This window comes from Nicotiana tabacum, chromosome 23 (assembly GCF_000715075.1).
Source record: "Nicotiana tabacum cultivar K326 chromosome 23, ASM71507v2, whole genome shotgun sequence".
NCBI classification, from domain to species: Eukaryota; Viridiplantae; Streptophyta; class Magnoliopsida; order Solanales; family Solanaceae; genus Nicotiana; species Nicotiana tabacum.
The window spans coordinates 8218372-8232193 of record NC_134102.1 but is presented as its reverse complement, the minus strand read 5'-3'; the positions used below and the strand labels follow the sequence as shown (position 1 = coordinate 8232193).

The 13822-nt window shown below is 34.0% G+C and overlaps 2 protein-coding genes across 3 annotated transcripts; one reads left to right on the top strand and one right to left on the bottom strand.

The window, feature by feature from the left end:
• Nucleotides 1–654: 654 nt before the first annotated feature.
• On the top strand, nt 655–7286 carry LOC107809739 (MADS-box protein JOINTLESS). 2 transcript variants are annotated; one of them, XM_016634411.2, is made up of 8 exons: nt 655–1198; nt 5361–5439; nt 5544–5608; nt 5680–5778; nt 6012–6054; nt 6363–6404; nt 6682–6854; nt 7053–7286. In XM_016634411.2, the coding sequence occupies exons 1-8, from the start codon at nt 1017–1019 to the stop codon at nt 7069–7071; spliced, it is 702 nt and encodes a 233-aa protein (XP_016489897.1). In that variant the 5' UTR covers nt 655–1016; the 3' UTR covers nt 7072–7286. The 2 variants fall into 2 exon arrangements, with proteins under 2 accessions (XP_016489897.1, XP_016489895.1); XM_016634409.2 differs by lacking the exon at nt 6012–6054 and having other exon boundaries at nt 664–1198; nt 5680–5779.
• An 850-nt stretch (nt 7287–8136) lies between these two features.
• On the bottom strand, nt 8137–13542 carry LOC107809738 (very-long-chain (3R)-3-hydroxyacyl-CoA dehydratase PASTICCINO 2A). The gene is made up of 9 exons (XM_075246450.1): nt 13242–13542; nt 12420–12531; nt 11278–11296; nt 11101–11189; nt 10967–11020; nt 9517–9587; nt 8932–9013; nt 8494–8594; nt 8137–8348 (listed from the first exon to the last, which is right to left on the bottom strand). The coding sequence occupies exons 1-9, from the start codon at nt 13310–13312 to the stop codon at nt 8282–8284; spliced, it is 666 nt and encodes a 221-aa protein (XP_075102551.1). The 5' UTR covers nt 13313–13542; the 3' UTR covers nt 8137–8281.
• Nucleotides 13543–13822: the final 280 nt, after the last annotated feature.

The following is a 13822-nucleotide window of genomic DNA, read 5'->3' as shown; positions in this document are numbered from 1 at the left end:
ATAAGTTATTTGAGTTTGAGTTAGTCAAAAGTTAATCATAAGTTTTCGTGGGAACGATACTCTACTCACTATTATATTACTTGACGACCACGTATACTTGCGTGAGTGTGTTTGGTCGCAACATTTGGTTGGAAAAAAATTATCCTAAGATTAATTATCCCGAGATTAGTTATTCCAACTTTTCATGGGGATAAAAAATATTACAATTTCGTGAATAACTAATCCCGAGATTAATTATACCGCAATTTTCTTTCAACCAAATATGAGATAAGCTCTTCTTAAATTTAATTCCGAGATTAATTATTCCTTATCCCTCATATCAAATGAGCCCTAAGGGGTTGTTTGGTAGGGTGCATGAGAATAATTTTGTCTATAACCATGCTAATGCATCCATTAATATCCTTGGTATTGCTAATACTATAGTTTTTATGTATTAGTTATACATAAAATAATATCAAATAGGTTGTATAATTATGTAATACACGTGTTGAAAAAATGTACCAAATAAGAGACTAATAAAATAAGCAATCAATGCGCGCATAATTTTCTCTAATACATCCGCCAAACGACCGAACCCAAACTTGGAAAAGTAATAAATTCTTTTTCCGCCAATCGCTATCTTTTTCCTCCTTTTATTATTCTGTTATACCCACCATCTAATTGTGTGTTACATACAAAGACAAGTCTCTTCTCTCCCATTCATCTGGATCTTGAAAACCAAAATCAATGGCCAAATAAGGATTGTTTTTGCTATTTCCAAAGCTCTCCCTCCCCCCCCCGCCGCAGAATACACTTTCTCTTTAGGGTTTTTGTTCTCTTTTTCGTCTTTAATTTTGGCAAAAATATCACCAGCTTTTTGCAAAGCTTGTCCTCAACATAATCTCCAAAATAGAAAGCCTTGTGCACCACTCTATTGATATTAATAGGTCACTCCCATTTTCTTACACATCCATCTCTTTATATTCTGGTTTATTCTGTGAAGTTGGTAATTCTTGAAATATTGATATATATTCAAAATGGTAAAAGACAAAATTCAGATCAAGAAAATTGATAACGCAACAGCAAGGCAAGTCACTTTTTCAAAGAGAAGAAGAGGGCTTTTCAAGAAAGCTGAAGAACTTTCAGTTTTATGTGATGCTGATGTTGCTCTCATCATTTTCTCTTCTACTGGAAAACTCTTTGACTATTCTAGCTCCAGGTATGTGTGTGTGTATGTGTTTTTTTTGTGTGTGTGTGTGTTTACAAAGCTAGCTATTGCTTTACATATATATTGTGAATAGAGTATACTCAAACAAGTTTAGTTTGTAAATAAATTTATGTTCTCTAGCTAGTTTCTCATTCTGAATACTTTTTTTTAGCTTATCTCATACTGATTAAGCTCAAAATGAAATCGAAAATTTTTCTTTGTGTTTTTGCCTTGAAAGTTCCTTGGTGTGATGCATACACTAGTCTTCCTTAGTGATTGTTTCAGTACCACCAAAATATGTGGTGCAGTTGATAAGGCTGCTCTTTCCTTGGCCAGAGGTCTCGGGTTCGAGCTCTGGGTATGTAAAAATCCTTGGTAAGGAACACTTTCTCCTGAAAGAAGCCCTATGCGAAGCAAAATCGGATATAGTCGAGCTCCAATGCGGGTACCGGACACCGGATGGGAAACCAAAAAAAGTGATTGTTTCAGTGTGGTTCAATATAGTGCATTTTGTAGCTAAATTGGTTGATATATTCCCGGCGAATCCTTTAGTAATTGATGCTTACGCCACTAATTGTGGTTTGTTTGAGGGATAAGGATATATATATATTTATTGTTTTGATATAAAATTTGGTATAACTTGAGCAGAGATTTGATTTTCGGTATAAAACTTTGTATTACTAATATAATCTGTATATAGCTAAATACGAGGTTTAGTTTTTGGTATTAAATTTTGCAAGTTATGCAAAATTTAATATTGAAAACTAAATGCCGTATTACTAATATTGGTATAAGTTATACGAGAATGTGTATATTATTTTTTACGGAACAAATATTAGTAATATGTGGACATGAGTTTCCAAAGCAAAGATACTCCTAAAGGCAATACGGAAATAATGATCTCTGCTTATTAATCACCGTATAAAATTTAAACATAATAATTACTCACGGCATAAAAGTTCTTATGAATAATCTTTATATTATTTAAAAGATGATAGTGGTAACCTATGATGATCGGACTCTCTAAAAGTGTAGCCGCACTCGTGTCGGATCCTCCAAATATGGACTAAATTTGGAGAATCCGACATACACCCAACAACATTTTTGAAGAGTTCGGGCAACATGGGTGGTAACCACTTATGAAGGAAGTAATTGAGTATATGAACCTAGATATCTAATTGACGATAGTTTCTAAATAAAATTAATTTGATATAAGTTTTCTTAAAATAAAATGACCAAAATATATTTTACCCGGTATTATGCTTAAGAACTGATGATGTAGATAAAATACTAATGCTATGATGTTCAGCATATTACGGCAGCACTTGTTAATCCTATAGGAAAAAGAAACTCACACTGCAGTCAATTCCTTTGGAATATTGTAAAATCTATCAAAATTATTCTAACTTGGCTATCCTGCCTGAAACAAAAAAACTAAACTTGCTTAATTCTTAATTGAAATCGTGTTATAATTAGAAAAATCAAAATTAACTTTGTATATAGATAAGCTGAGAATAAAATTATCATTTTTATAATAAATTAGTAAATAAATTATCCTCCAACCATAACACGCTATTCTAATAACAACTGATAACACATGTACGAGCTACTTTATGCTATTGCAATTCCTCAATTTTTATTTCTGTTACATAAATCTATTAGTACAAAAAATCAACAACAATAGTAACTAGCTATTCTTTAGTATAGTCCTCTCACATTATGCGAACAATTAATCTCTTCATTCAAGCATGCATTTCTCGATGAGCACACTGAGAAAACGAAGCAACATTATTAATTTCAATGAGTTGTTGATCGGCACCATAATTAACTATATCATATGTTCATACTCTGTAGATATTCCATCACTGTTTTGATGTTTCCACAATAAATTAAGCAATACAACACAAGCAATTATAATTCTGATTTACATGTTCACATCATAATTGTTCATGCTTTGTAGTAGTATTCGGAATCTACTTTTTATGCTTCAAAAGTTCTTTCAATCATGTTGCTACAGAAAAGTGCCTATAATTAAGTAGTTCATTACCGTTTTGGAGTTTCTTCCACTCCTTTTGTAGTCATTCAAATGATATTGCAGTTCTTTGTATGGAGCTAAAAATCCTTTCGTGTTTCAAAGAACAACGTCAACAACAAAATATTTATCAGCAAAATGAATAACTGTAAAATTCATCAGACTAGCTGATAACATTAAAAATCTAATGTATTTGAATTTATAGAAAATTTATCAAATACAATAAGTTTTTTGCAAGGATAAAACACTAGGAGTTTAAAGGAGGTGGCTGGGTAACCTCAATGTGAACCCAAGGTCATACAAATTAATCATGAACAATTTTAGATTTTACCTTAAAGTAAGGCCAAAAGCGGCTATTGTTTCAAATCTTTGGATGTATGTCGATTATATCGATCTTTTGGACATATAACTGTTGACGTCGTCTGATTAATTGCCTTAGCGAAAGGTCTGACGTGCCGGTTAATTGTCTCGAGCGAATGTTGAAAGCATTCAAACATTCATTTGTTGATGGCTGACTATCATTACGTGTAACAATTTAAAAAAATAGTCACAAACTCTTCAATTAGAACACGTGTGTTCGATACTCAATTTGGATATGGTATTCCAATTGAAGAGTTTGTGGTTATTTTTCTAATTGTTGTTATACGTAATGATAGTCAGCCATCGGCAAGTGAATATGCCTCTTTCTTGGCTTTAACTTTTTCTTGGATCTCCAGCTAATTCTCTAATGTAGCTCGTTGTCGTAGTCCACACATTACTCGCGTCCCCACTACTCCTTCACGCCCCCATAGCCAACAACTTCTTCCCCAACTCCTGAGCTTTTTCCTTAGTCAAGGCTTCCCCTCTTGGGAAAAGCTAATATGTTTCAAAAGTGTAATTTCGGCTTCCTCCATTTGAGTAAGTAGTATCACAATCTCCTTCCTCTAGCTTTCCTTTATCATGTTCTATAATGGTGCTTGTCAAGGAAAAATTCAAGTTCTACGTTGTGTTTGAAGGCAAAAGTCTTGCTATATATGATTCTTGGATGAATGTTCAATGCATGTAACTAGATTTTAGGGAAATGTATATAAACTTTTTTTCATTGAACATTCATACCAAGAAGTGTATATACAGAGGCAGATCTAGTGTGAGAGTTACGGGTTCAATTGAACCCATAACTTTCGACGCGGAGTAAAAATTTATGTGTAAAAATTTATTAAAATTACAAAAATAATAGATTTGAACCCATAACTTTAAATATATAATGGGTTCAATGTTAAAAATATTAAAAATTAAACTCATAGAATTTAAATCCTGGATCCGTCTCTGTGTATATACCATGTCTTCTGCTCTTAAATACAACATAGAACTAAGGATTTTTCCTTACCAAATGAAAATGATTACTAGAGGAAGAAGATAGTGATACTACTTAGTCAAATGGAGGAAGCCGATGTCGCAAATATATTAGCTTTTCTCAAGAGGTGTAAAATAGTGGAATAGACTTAAAGGAGGAGGAAAAGACTACACCCTTTTTGGACGCGTCAATTATTATAGTCTTTTTAACTAATGTGACTGAAAAGAGTTGAACCTTGGATACTATTCTCATTCGCGCCAAATGATTCTCACGCGGACCACAAAAGGGCCTTCAAGCTAAGTTGCGCGGACTCTCCATAATATTGCTACACCCGTGTCGGATCCTCCAAAAATAACTACTTTTGGAGGATCTAACACACACCTGACGATATTTTCGGAGGGTCCGAGCAACATATATAGCCTTCAAGGGTACAATGGGGGCAAAAGCTTTCATTCATGACATTACATGGTTTGAATTATACCGTGCAAATAGTATACATAAGGGAGGCTTCTAGTGTAGTTCCATAGGTCACTCGTAGAATTACTTCAGATCGCAAGTTAAAAATTCAAGTGTGGCAATTTTGTAGTTTTTTGAACCCTTTTGCCAGAAATATTTTCTCAATCACTACTTTCGAGTCACTGAAAGAAATTTTATCAATTCTTGACCGTTTCAAGAGGATACAACAACAATAACTAAACCTGGAAGTCCTAATAAGTTGGAGTCGGCTATATGAATCTTCATTGATCATGTGTCTCCACTTAGATAATCTCGAGAGGATGTGATATTAAAATTTATTTTGTTCTGTGAAGCATGAAAGAAATTCTTGAAAGGCATAATTTGCTCTCGAAGAATCTGCAGAAATTGGAGCAGCCTTCTCTTGAGCTGCAGGTAAATTTCTTGATCCATTGTACTTTTAGAGTTTGTGTTTGCATTTGTAGTTATTTCAACTTTGTACTTACTTTCATTCTAAAAATGGAAAGTACTCTTTGCAGCTGGTAGAGAACAGCGATTACGCTAGATTAACCAAGGAAATTTCTCAGAAAAGCCATCAACTGAGGTATAGATAGTTCTATCAATAATTATTTTGGTTAAAAATGCAAAATGAGATTTAACATGAAATGGAAACAGGCAAATGAGGGGAGAAGAGCTTCAAGGATTAAGTGTTGAGCAGTTGCAACAATTGGAGAGGTCTCTTGAAGCTGGATTGAGCCGCGTCATTGAGAACAAGGTTAGTCATTGTTTTATATGCGTGGGACAGAGGGGTCGTAGCCCGGGGCAGAAATGCAGGCAGGATAAGGCTGCTTACGATAGATCCTCGTGGTCCAGCCCTTTTCCGAACCCCGCGCATAGCGGGAGCTTAGTGCACAGGGCTGACCTTCTTCTTTTTTTTTATGTACACGGTCATGGATTGCTAGAGCTAATGATCTTCATAAAACTTAATTGCTTTGTTTATTTTCTCGGGGTGACAAAATAATGAAAGAGATCAACCAGCTTCAAGTAAAGGTCAGTAACCAAATTGCTTGTGCATTTGTGTTAGCTTAATACTTTTTCTTTCTGGTCTATAATGTTGTTTCACTAAACGCAAAATTTAAAAAAATGTTACTTTGACTTGCTTGTTACATCAGCTAAAGTGAAAAATTAAATAAAATGATGGTTGAAAAGTAGATTTGATAGATATAAATTATAAAGAATATCATATATGCCAAAGCTTAAAATTTGAGTAGTTAATGAATTTACATTCTACAAAATTGGCTATCATATTTTCACTTTCATAATATTCCACAAGGCTGAAGATATTGTATAATCTACAGGGCATGCAACTAATGGAGGAGAATGAAAGATTGAAACAGCAGGTAAGAACACAACTGGAAAGTCTCTTTATTAACTGGTGGCAAGGTTTGCGCGCAGCTAGCAGCTCGGTGCACTAAGCTCCCGTTACGTGCAGGGTCCGGCGAAGACCGGACCGCATTGAGTCATGTATACGCGCAGCCTTACCTGGAACATTTGCAAGAGGCTATTTCTGCCGTTTGAACCCGTGACCTTCTGGTCACACTAACACCAACTTTTATTATTGCATCAATGCTTCCTTTCATACTTACTGATAGTAACTACTGCGAAATCTTTGTGAAGGTGATGGAAATATCGAACAACAGCAGCAAACATCCAGCAATTGTAGTAGCAGTTGGATCAGAAAACATATATTACGAGGAACGTCAATCCTCTGAGTCCGTCAATAATGCATGTAACTCTACTAGTCCCCCACCTCTAGAGGACCACAGCTCCGATACTTCTCTAAAGCTCGGGTTAGTTGTCCCCGCCCCCCCCCCCCCCGGATATACTGATCGTATAAAAAAAAATTATATAATCAATGAATTTTAACATGTGATAGCAGATTAGTTATCATTTTAACTGAGTTTTCTATAAATATTTATCATAGAGATTTACATATAAATTATCATGCGGATGACTTGTTTTGTCTTAATTTTCTTTTGCTATGGCAGGTTGCCTTACCCAGGTTGAAGGGAAAGGCAAAGTTAGCTAACAGTTAAAAGCAAAGATCAACATCTTCTGTGTGCAATGTGGCTAACTACTGAAATGTGGAATGTAAAAGCTAACTCAAGAAATGTGTATGTGTGACTACCAACTATTGACAACAGTTGGAAATTGAAATTATGTCATTGTAATATCACTTTTTCTTTGTGAATGTATATATCTTCGTCTCTCAAATTTTTTAAGTAGGGGTAAGGTTTGTATACATATTACTAGGGGTGTTCACAAAAACCCAAAAAATCGAATCAAATCGAAAACCGAACTAAACTGACTAAAAATATCGATACTTTTGTGGTTTGATTTGGTTTGGTTTTGAATTTTAAAAACTGACCATATTTGATTTGATTTTAGTTTTAATGAAAAAATAACCGAAAAAATCGAACCAAATCGAATATAGAAGTAGCTATTTAAAATTTATCATTATACCTATGTATATGTATATTTTTATACAAAGTTTTTAAAATTTTATGTTACATTTTAATAGTTTGTACTTTTTTAATCTAGTTGTTTGCCTTTACATTCTAATTTTATTAGTAGTTTTCTTTTGCTAAGTATAAGAATTTATTTTATGTTAAAAATAATTTATTTTTAATTGAGTCCTAAAATTATTCATCACTATTTGGTTCAATTATCATCAATATATCTTGGTAAATGATAGATTTCTTAAAGAGCAATTGGTTTGATAGTGTTATGTTAAAATATAGTCGCCGGAATATGTGTTTGGTAGTGTATATCTCATATTTAAGAAAAAACTGACAAAAACAGAATCGATAAAAAACTGAATTAATTGGTTTAATTTGGTTCCAATATTTGATAACCAACTCACTTGGTTTGGTTTCTTTTTAGGGAAAAACCGATTCAAACCGAACCATGAACACCTCTACATATTACCCTTAGCCCAGACTCCACTTGTGGGATTACGTTAGGTTTGTTGTTATTGTGGTTGTTTAATTTTACTTTATTGCTTTGAGAATTACTAACCTTCTCTGATCATTTATACCAACTTTAGTAAATCCTTTGTTTAGCTCTAATGGAAACTCAGCAATCTGTAAGTGATTTTTCATTAAGCCACTAGGTTTTCAGAAGAGAAATGCAAAATCATTCTATTGTTTAAATCAATAAAAGAAACATGAAAATAGTTGCAAAAATACAATCCCTAACAGCTGCATTTTGATCAAGTCTACTCCTTTTTCGATTTGGAGAGAGCTTTCTTTCTCTGTCCGAGCATGTAACCATACATGTGAGGACTGCCTGCAATTCAGAATATCCTCTAATGAATTCATAGCTTTTAGCAAACTAATCAAAATCTAAAACAGAAAGGAATACTGCAAAAAGTTAAAGAAATGAGCGTGCATTTGAGGCCTAGGAGGAGATATTTTAGTGAAAGGATACTTGCCTGGGACATAGATACCGAGGGCAACAAGTCCTGCATAGTAGTAATCAAAAGAGAAGTTCCATTTGTTCGGCATCCTAAGAGAATACTTCTCAGATCCCTGGAAAAATATAGCTCGATTAGAAAAGACCACGCATATAAACAGAACAATCAGAAGCTGAGGCAAGGAGCAGAATTCCAATTACAAGAGCCCAATAAACTAGGTATATATAGGTGCAGAAATTTATGCGCGAGTGTCTCTGAGAGGCTAAGATAAAAACTATAAAGCAAATCAGTTTTTATTTCAGCACAGGAGCAGGAGGGGTGCAGAATTTCCAACTTCTTTTGTGAAAAAAATAAAATAACAAACTCTTCAAAATCTAATGATGCTTTCAGTATATGACTTCTTATTTACTGTAACTTGTATGAGTCGAAAGGGAGACACATTGTCTCAGTACCTTGATGTAAGGCAGGGCGCTGTATATTAAACCAACTTCACTTGTGATGCCAGTAGGATACAGCAACATGAAGGTACTATACCTGCACGAAAAAAATCAATACTTGAAGTTGGACTTTGAGGCGCAAATAAGACTAAAAAAGAACCTGCTTGAGAAGGTATTTGCCACTACTAGAGAAGACAAACTAGGTGCGAATCTGATGGGTCCTCCATTCATATAATGGTCTCTATATTAGTCCTATATGTGAAGCACTTGTCAAACCACTTTAATTGCTTTTTTCCTTTCTTTCCTATTTCCTGTAACTTATTTCACAGTTTGTATGTCATCACTGGCCACCTCTCTTCCAAAGGGAATCTTTGTTTGGATACTTAACCATGACTAATAGAAAAAAAGGCTATCAAAATGGATTTGTGTTTAGGAAAAAAAAAATTGCTCTAACCAAATGAAAGCAATAAGAATATGACTGGTCACTGTGTTGTGTCATTATTTGAAAAGATACATAGGTGGTTCATTTTAAATGGATCAAATAAGGTGGTTTGTTATCACGCAAACTCATCTACCATGCTCTCAAAATTAGAGTCATACCTTAGCCACAAGAGCCAGGAAGGTGCAGAACCAAATGCTTCTTTTGTCCCAAAAAATGAATAGCGGATGATCTGAAGTTTGAGCAGAAAGATTAAACTAATTATCAACATGTTACATTGTTACTTAACCATGAACTGATAACAATTATCAACATCTTTTGTAAATGAGTACAAGTGTACAACAAGCACTGGTTAATAATAGATATGACCCTTGATCACAGCGAGAAGTTAGTGAATGGAAAGAGAGGGAGCAGAACAATGATACAAGCACTTAATTACACCATCGTGCCATGACATAAAAATCAGTCTAATATGCTCTCACAAAATTATTGAGGCAATGACGGAGCAAGGATGATTGGGATGGCTAAATCCTACTTATCCCCCACCCTCCCTTCCCCACCAACCTTGCATTTGTGATGATTGATACAATACCCTCAATTGGGCACATTTAAGCGAAGGTCTTTCAGGAACCAATTTGGCCTCAGGTTTTAAGATATATTTCACTAGGTTCTGCAGCATATATTGAAGATAGCAGGCTAATATCCTTTTGCTGTGTTGATTGGGACATAAAACCCAAGTTAAACAAGAGCAGAAAGAGTAACCTCAAGGGTAATTTCAGCACTAATTGTCCATGCTACATTTTAATGATGTTCTAGACTTCTAGTACATCAAAAAGCATAATTCATGAATGTTAGACTTGGATATGACAAGCAGAAAGAATCAAGCCATGGACTATGATTGAGGGTATTGTATCAATCTTACAATCACGAACGATCAAATCTTCCTAGAAAAAAAATGCATACGAGGTCAGATGTTAAAGAATCTATATTTTCTCATTTGTCTAGCCAAAAAAGCTCGCTGCTCTTACTGTTACTTCCAAAGCACAGAAGGACATGCATCATAATCATTTGAGTGCCAATTTATTGAGAAATCAAAACTTGATGTAAAACTATAAAAGACTAGAAAAGAATGAGAAAAAAATAGAAATGTCAATGGTTTATTTGAAAAAAGGTGTTGTTCAGCGATGCATACTGTGACATTTTTACAAAAAAAGAATAAACAAAATCAAGGCGCAGTTAAGAATTTATTCTCCACCTAAAGTCAGAGGCATCTTCAATCTAGTTTCAATTGTGAAATTATAATAAGATGGATTCCCTGCAACGAGTGGTGGAAAACAATTTCTCTACACCTTCAATTACGGGGTACCACCATAAGCCTCGGGTTTTTACTTTCAATTGTTCAATGTTCTCTTTTCTTCACTCTTCAACTTATAGTAAACAAAATAAAGAAAGAGCATACCTGGTAAGAGAACTGATCTTTTTCTATTTGATTAATAAAGTGATGATGCTCCGACTATTGCAGTTATTCTCGGGAGACTTGAAAACTCAAGTTACTATAAATAAACATCTTAACATAAAAAAGTTTAAAGCTTATGAATAAGCAAGGCTCACCTCTGTTATAGACCAGCTAATCACTAGAGAACTGACAAGTATATGAGACCGGAGCTGCATCGACAAACCAATTCATTAGTAAAAAATATTTTTACATTGCCATGTAGAAATTAGAGGAAAATAATCAAGCTAACCTCAGGGAAACTCCATAAAATACCCCAGGTTACATATAATCTTGAACTTATCTGTGGAAGAGTAGCTGATACTGGAGATCTTACCAGACCTAGTTAAGGTTGAAGAAAAATGAAAAGGTTATTTAAGTGCAAAATCTTCTCGCGGGCTTATTTAGGCTTGTGATCAAGTAAACTTACCCACTAAACCATGAAGAATCTGTTCCGCAGTTCATGCGAAAAAGAACTTAACAAGTTAGCATCCCAGTCCATTGCATTTAATGATAATAATACCATACAAAAAATACCTTATCAAAAAAAAAAAAAAAAAAAAATACCATACAAAAAATAATATCACTTTTTCTCAGCAACAATTAGTTACCTCAAAACTGGTTAAGAAAATCCATAAGCATATAATAAGAGAATGGGGGACGGCACAAACAATCAACTACATGTCGGTATCAGCTAACGGAGCTTAACTACATGTGAGTTGCAAGAAGGATATCCAAGAGAGTGAGCTATTATCATTATCAAGTTCCGAACTACCTCTTGTTCATTCATTAGATTTAAGTAACTATTATTAACGATTAGAAAGAAAAAGCATTGTCATTAGACACAGATCTTACGAAAGTAGGTATCATCTTTTAGAGTTTATTTTTCCACCAAGCTTCATTAGTGCATTATTTTCACATTTTACAAAAGAAAAAGTTCGGAAATTTGAAAAACGAAAAATTTGCAATAACATAAAAATTATCTTTTGGGAATTCCCCAAAAAAAGCTTTTAGTAACACTACACTTAACTGACTATTCTGGCCAAATACTAACTCACTCTAACATCTTTCAGCTACATCCCTTTACAATTGCCAAATTTGACACAACATCTTTGAATGAAAGCAGATCTGATTGGTGTAATTTCCTAAAATAGATATCTCTCATACCCATTAAAGATTCAGACTTTTAGGAAAACAAAATCATGAATATGAGTGAGGAGAATTTAATGTATCATCAACCACATTTATCAACTATCATATATCATACCCAATATTTATACAGAGAATAAATAGCATTCAACCCCCTCCCCCACCCCAACCCCACAAAAAAAACCCCAGTTATTATATACATTATTATAAAATTATGAGTTTAAGTTATGTGCATTGATAGCATAAAAATTATTTATATAATCATGTCACTTGTTACATAATTAGAAATTTTAATTGGTAATCTCGTTAAAATGATAACTGACCTGCTATCACAGGTAAATATTCACTAAAGTGTAAAATAAACTTTACACTGTCAGTGTAGATAATTTAAATCCTAAAAGCATAGCCTTGGTGGGAGTTTACCTCTAAAATGGCAGCGGTTTGAGCTAAGAGCAGAGGCCTCTCTACAGCTTCATAGACATGTTCATGCCCTGACTCTTTCAGTGTTTTCACAGCAAGATAAAAAACTTGAAACCTGAATTTCCAATTACCGATTTACAATTTGTACAAAATATCAGAGTAGTAAAGAGAGAGAAATCAAATCTGCAGTTAACTAATAATAAAAAAAACAAAAATCAAACAGCCAATCAATCATTCAACCAACAACATTTCAATCCCAAAAATTTCATATAGTTCATTCGAACCAATAACTTTGGCTCGGAACTGTACTGTATATGTGTTTAAAAATCACAGTAAATAAGAATAAATAATAAGTTTCAAACCAAATAAATCTAATGAGATATGGTAGAATTCCAAACTCGTAACCAGAACGTTAAAATCCTTGATCCGCCTCTGAATCTCTTAGATGCCAATGTAGTGTGCGACTAGAGAAAATAATAATAGAATAACAACAACAACAAATTCAGTGAAATCCCATAAGTGGGGTATGGGGAGGGTAGTGTGTACGCATATCTTGTTAGATAGGCTGCTTTCGGTAAAACATCGGCTAAAAAACAGAACAGGGAGTAATAAACAAACAATAAAACCAGTGAAATCACACAAGTGAGATATGGGGAGGGTAGTGTGTACCCATATGTTACCCCTAGCTTATGAAGTTAGATATGCTGTTTCGGTAGAACCTCGGCTCAAAAACAGAATAGGGAGCAATAAACAAACAATAATAGGACAACGGAAGCAAACGAAAAATAATAATAGAAAAAAGAAAAAAGTGGGGATTGAACATACCATCCAAAAAAGACAGTCCAATTGTAAAGGGTGAGGTATACACGTCTAAGAGCTGATAAAACTCCAGCCATTGAAGCACTCCAAAAAGCTTAAAAACTCTTAAAAAATAAACTTTGAGAAGAAATAGAAATAATTCCAATTGGGTATTTGAAGAGAGAGCTAATTATGAGTAATTAATTGTTGTAGGTGAGTTAGATGAACTACTAATAGATCTGCTAAAGAACAGTCAACAGTGTCACATTCTTGTTTATCTGACACTCAGTTTTGATTCTCAACTGTCAACGCTCAGCGGATTGATTGCTATTCATTCAAATCTGGGAAGCTTATTAATGGTGTTAGGGACAAGGAAACGATGTCGTACGTAAATGGGTCGGATTTACATCTGGGGCACCCCATATTTATGGTTAGAAAAAGAGTCGAGTCACATCGAATTTCCTTAAGAAAAGGCACATTTCTGGAAATATTCGAAAATGAGATGTGTAATTTCCTGATATAGTGAAGTAAAATAAATTGTTATTTTTAGATATCAACACTCTGTCACTCAATCTTTCTTCATCTTTTTTTCTTTTTCTTTTTTTTTG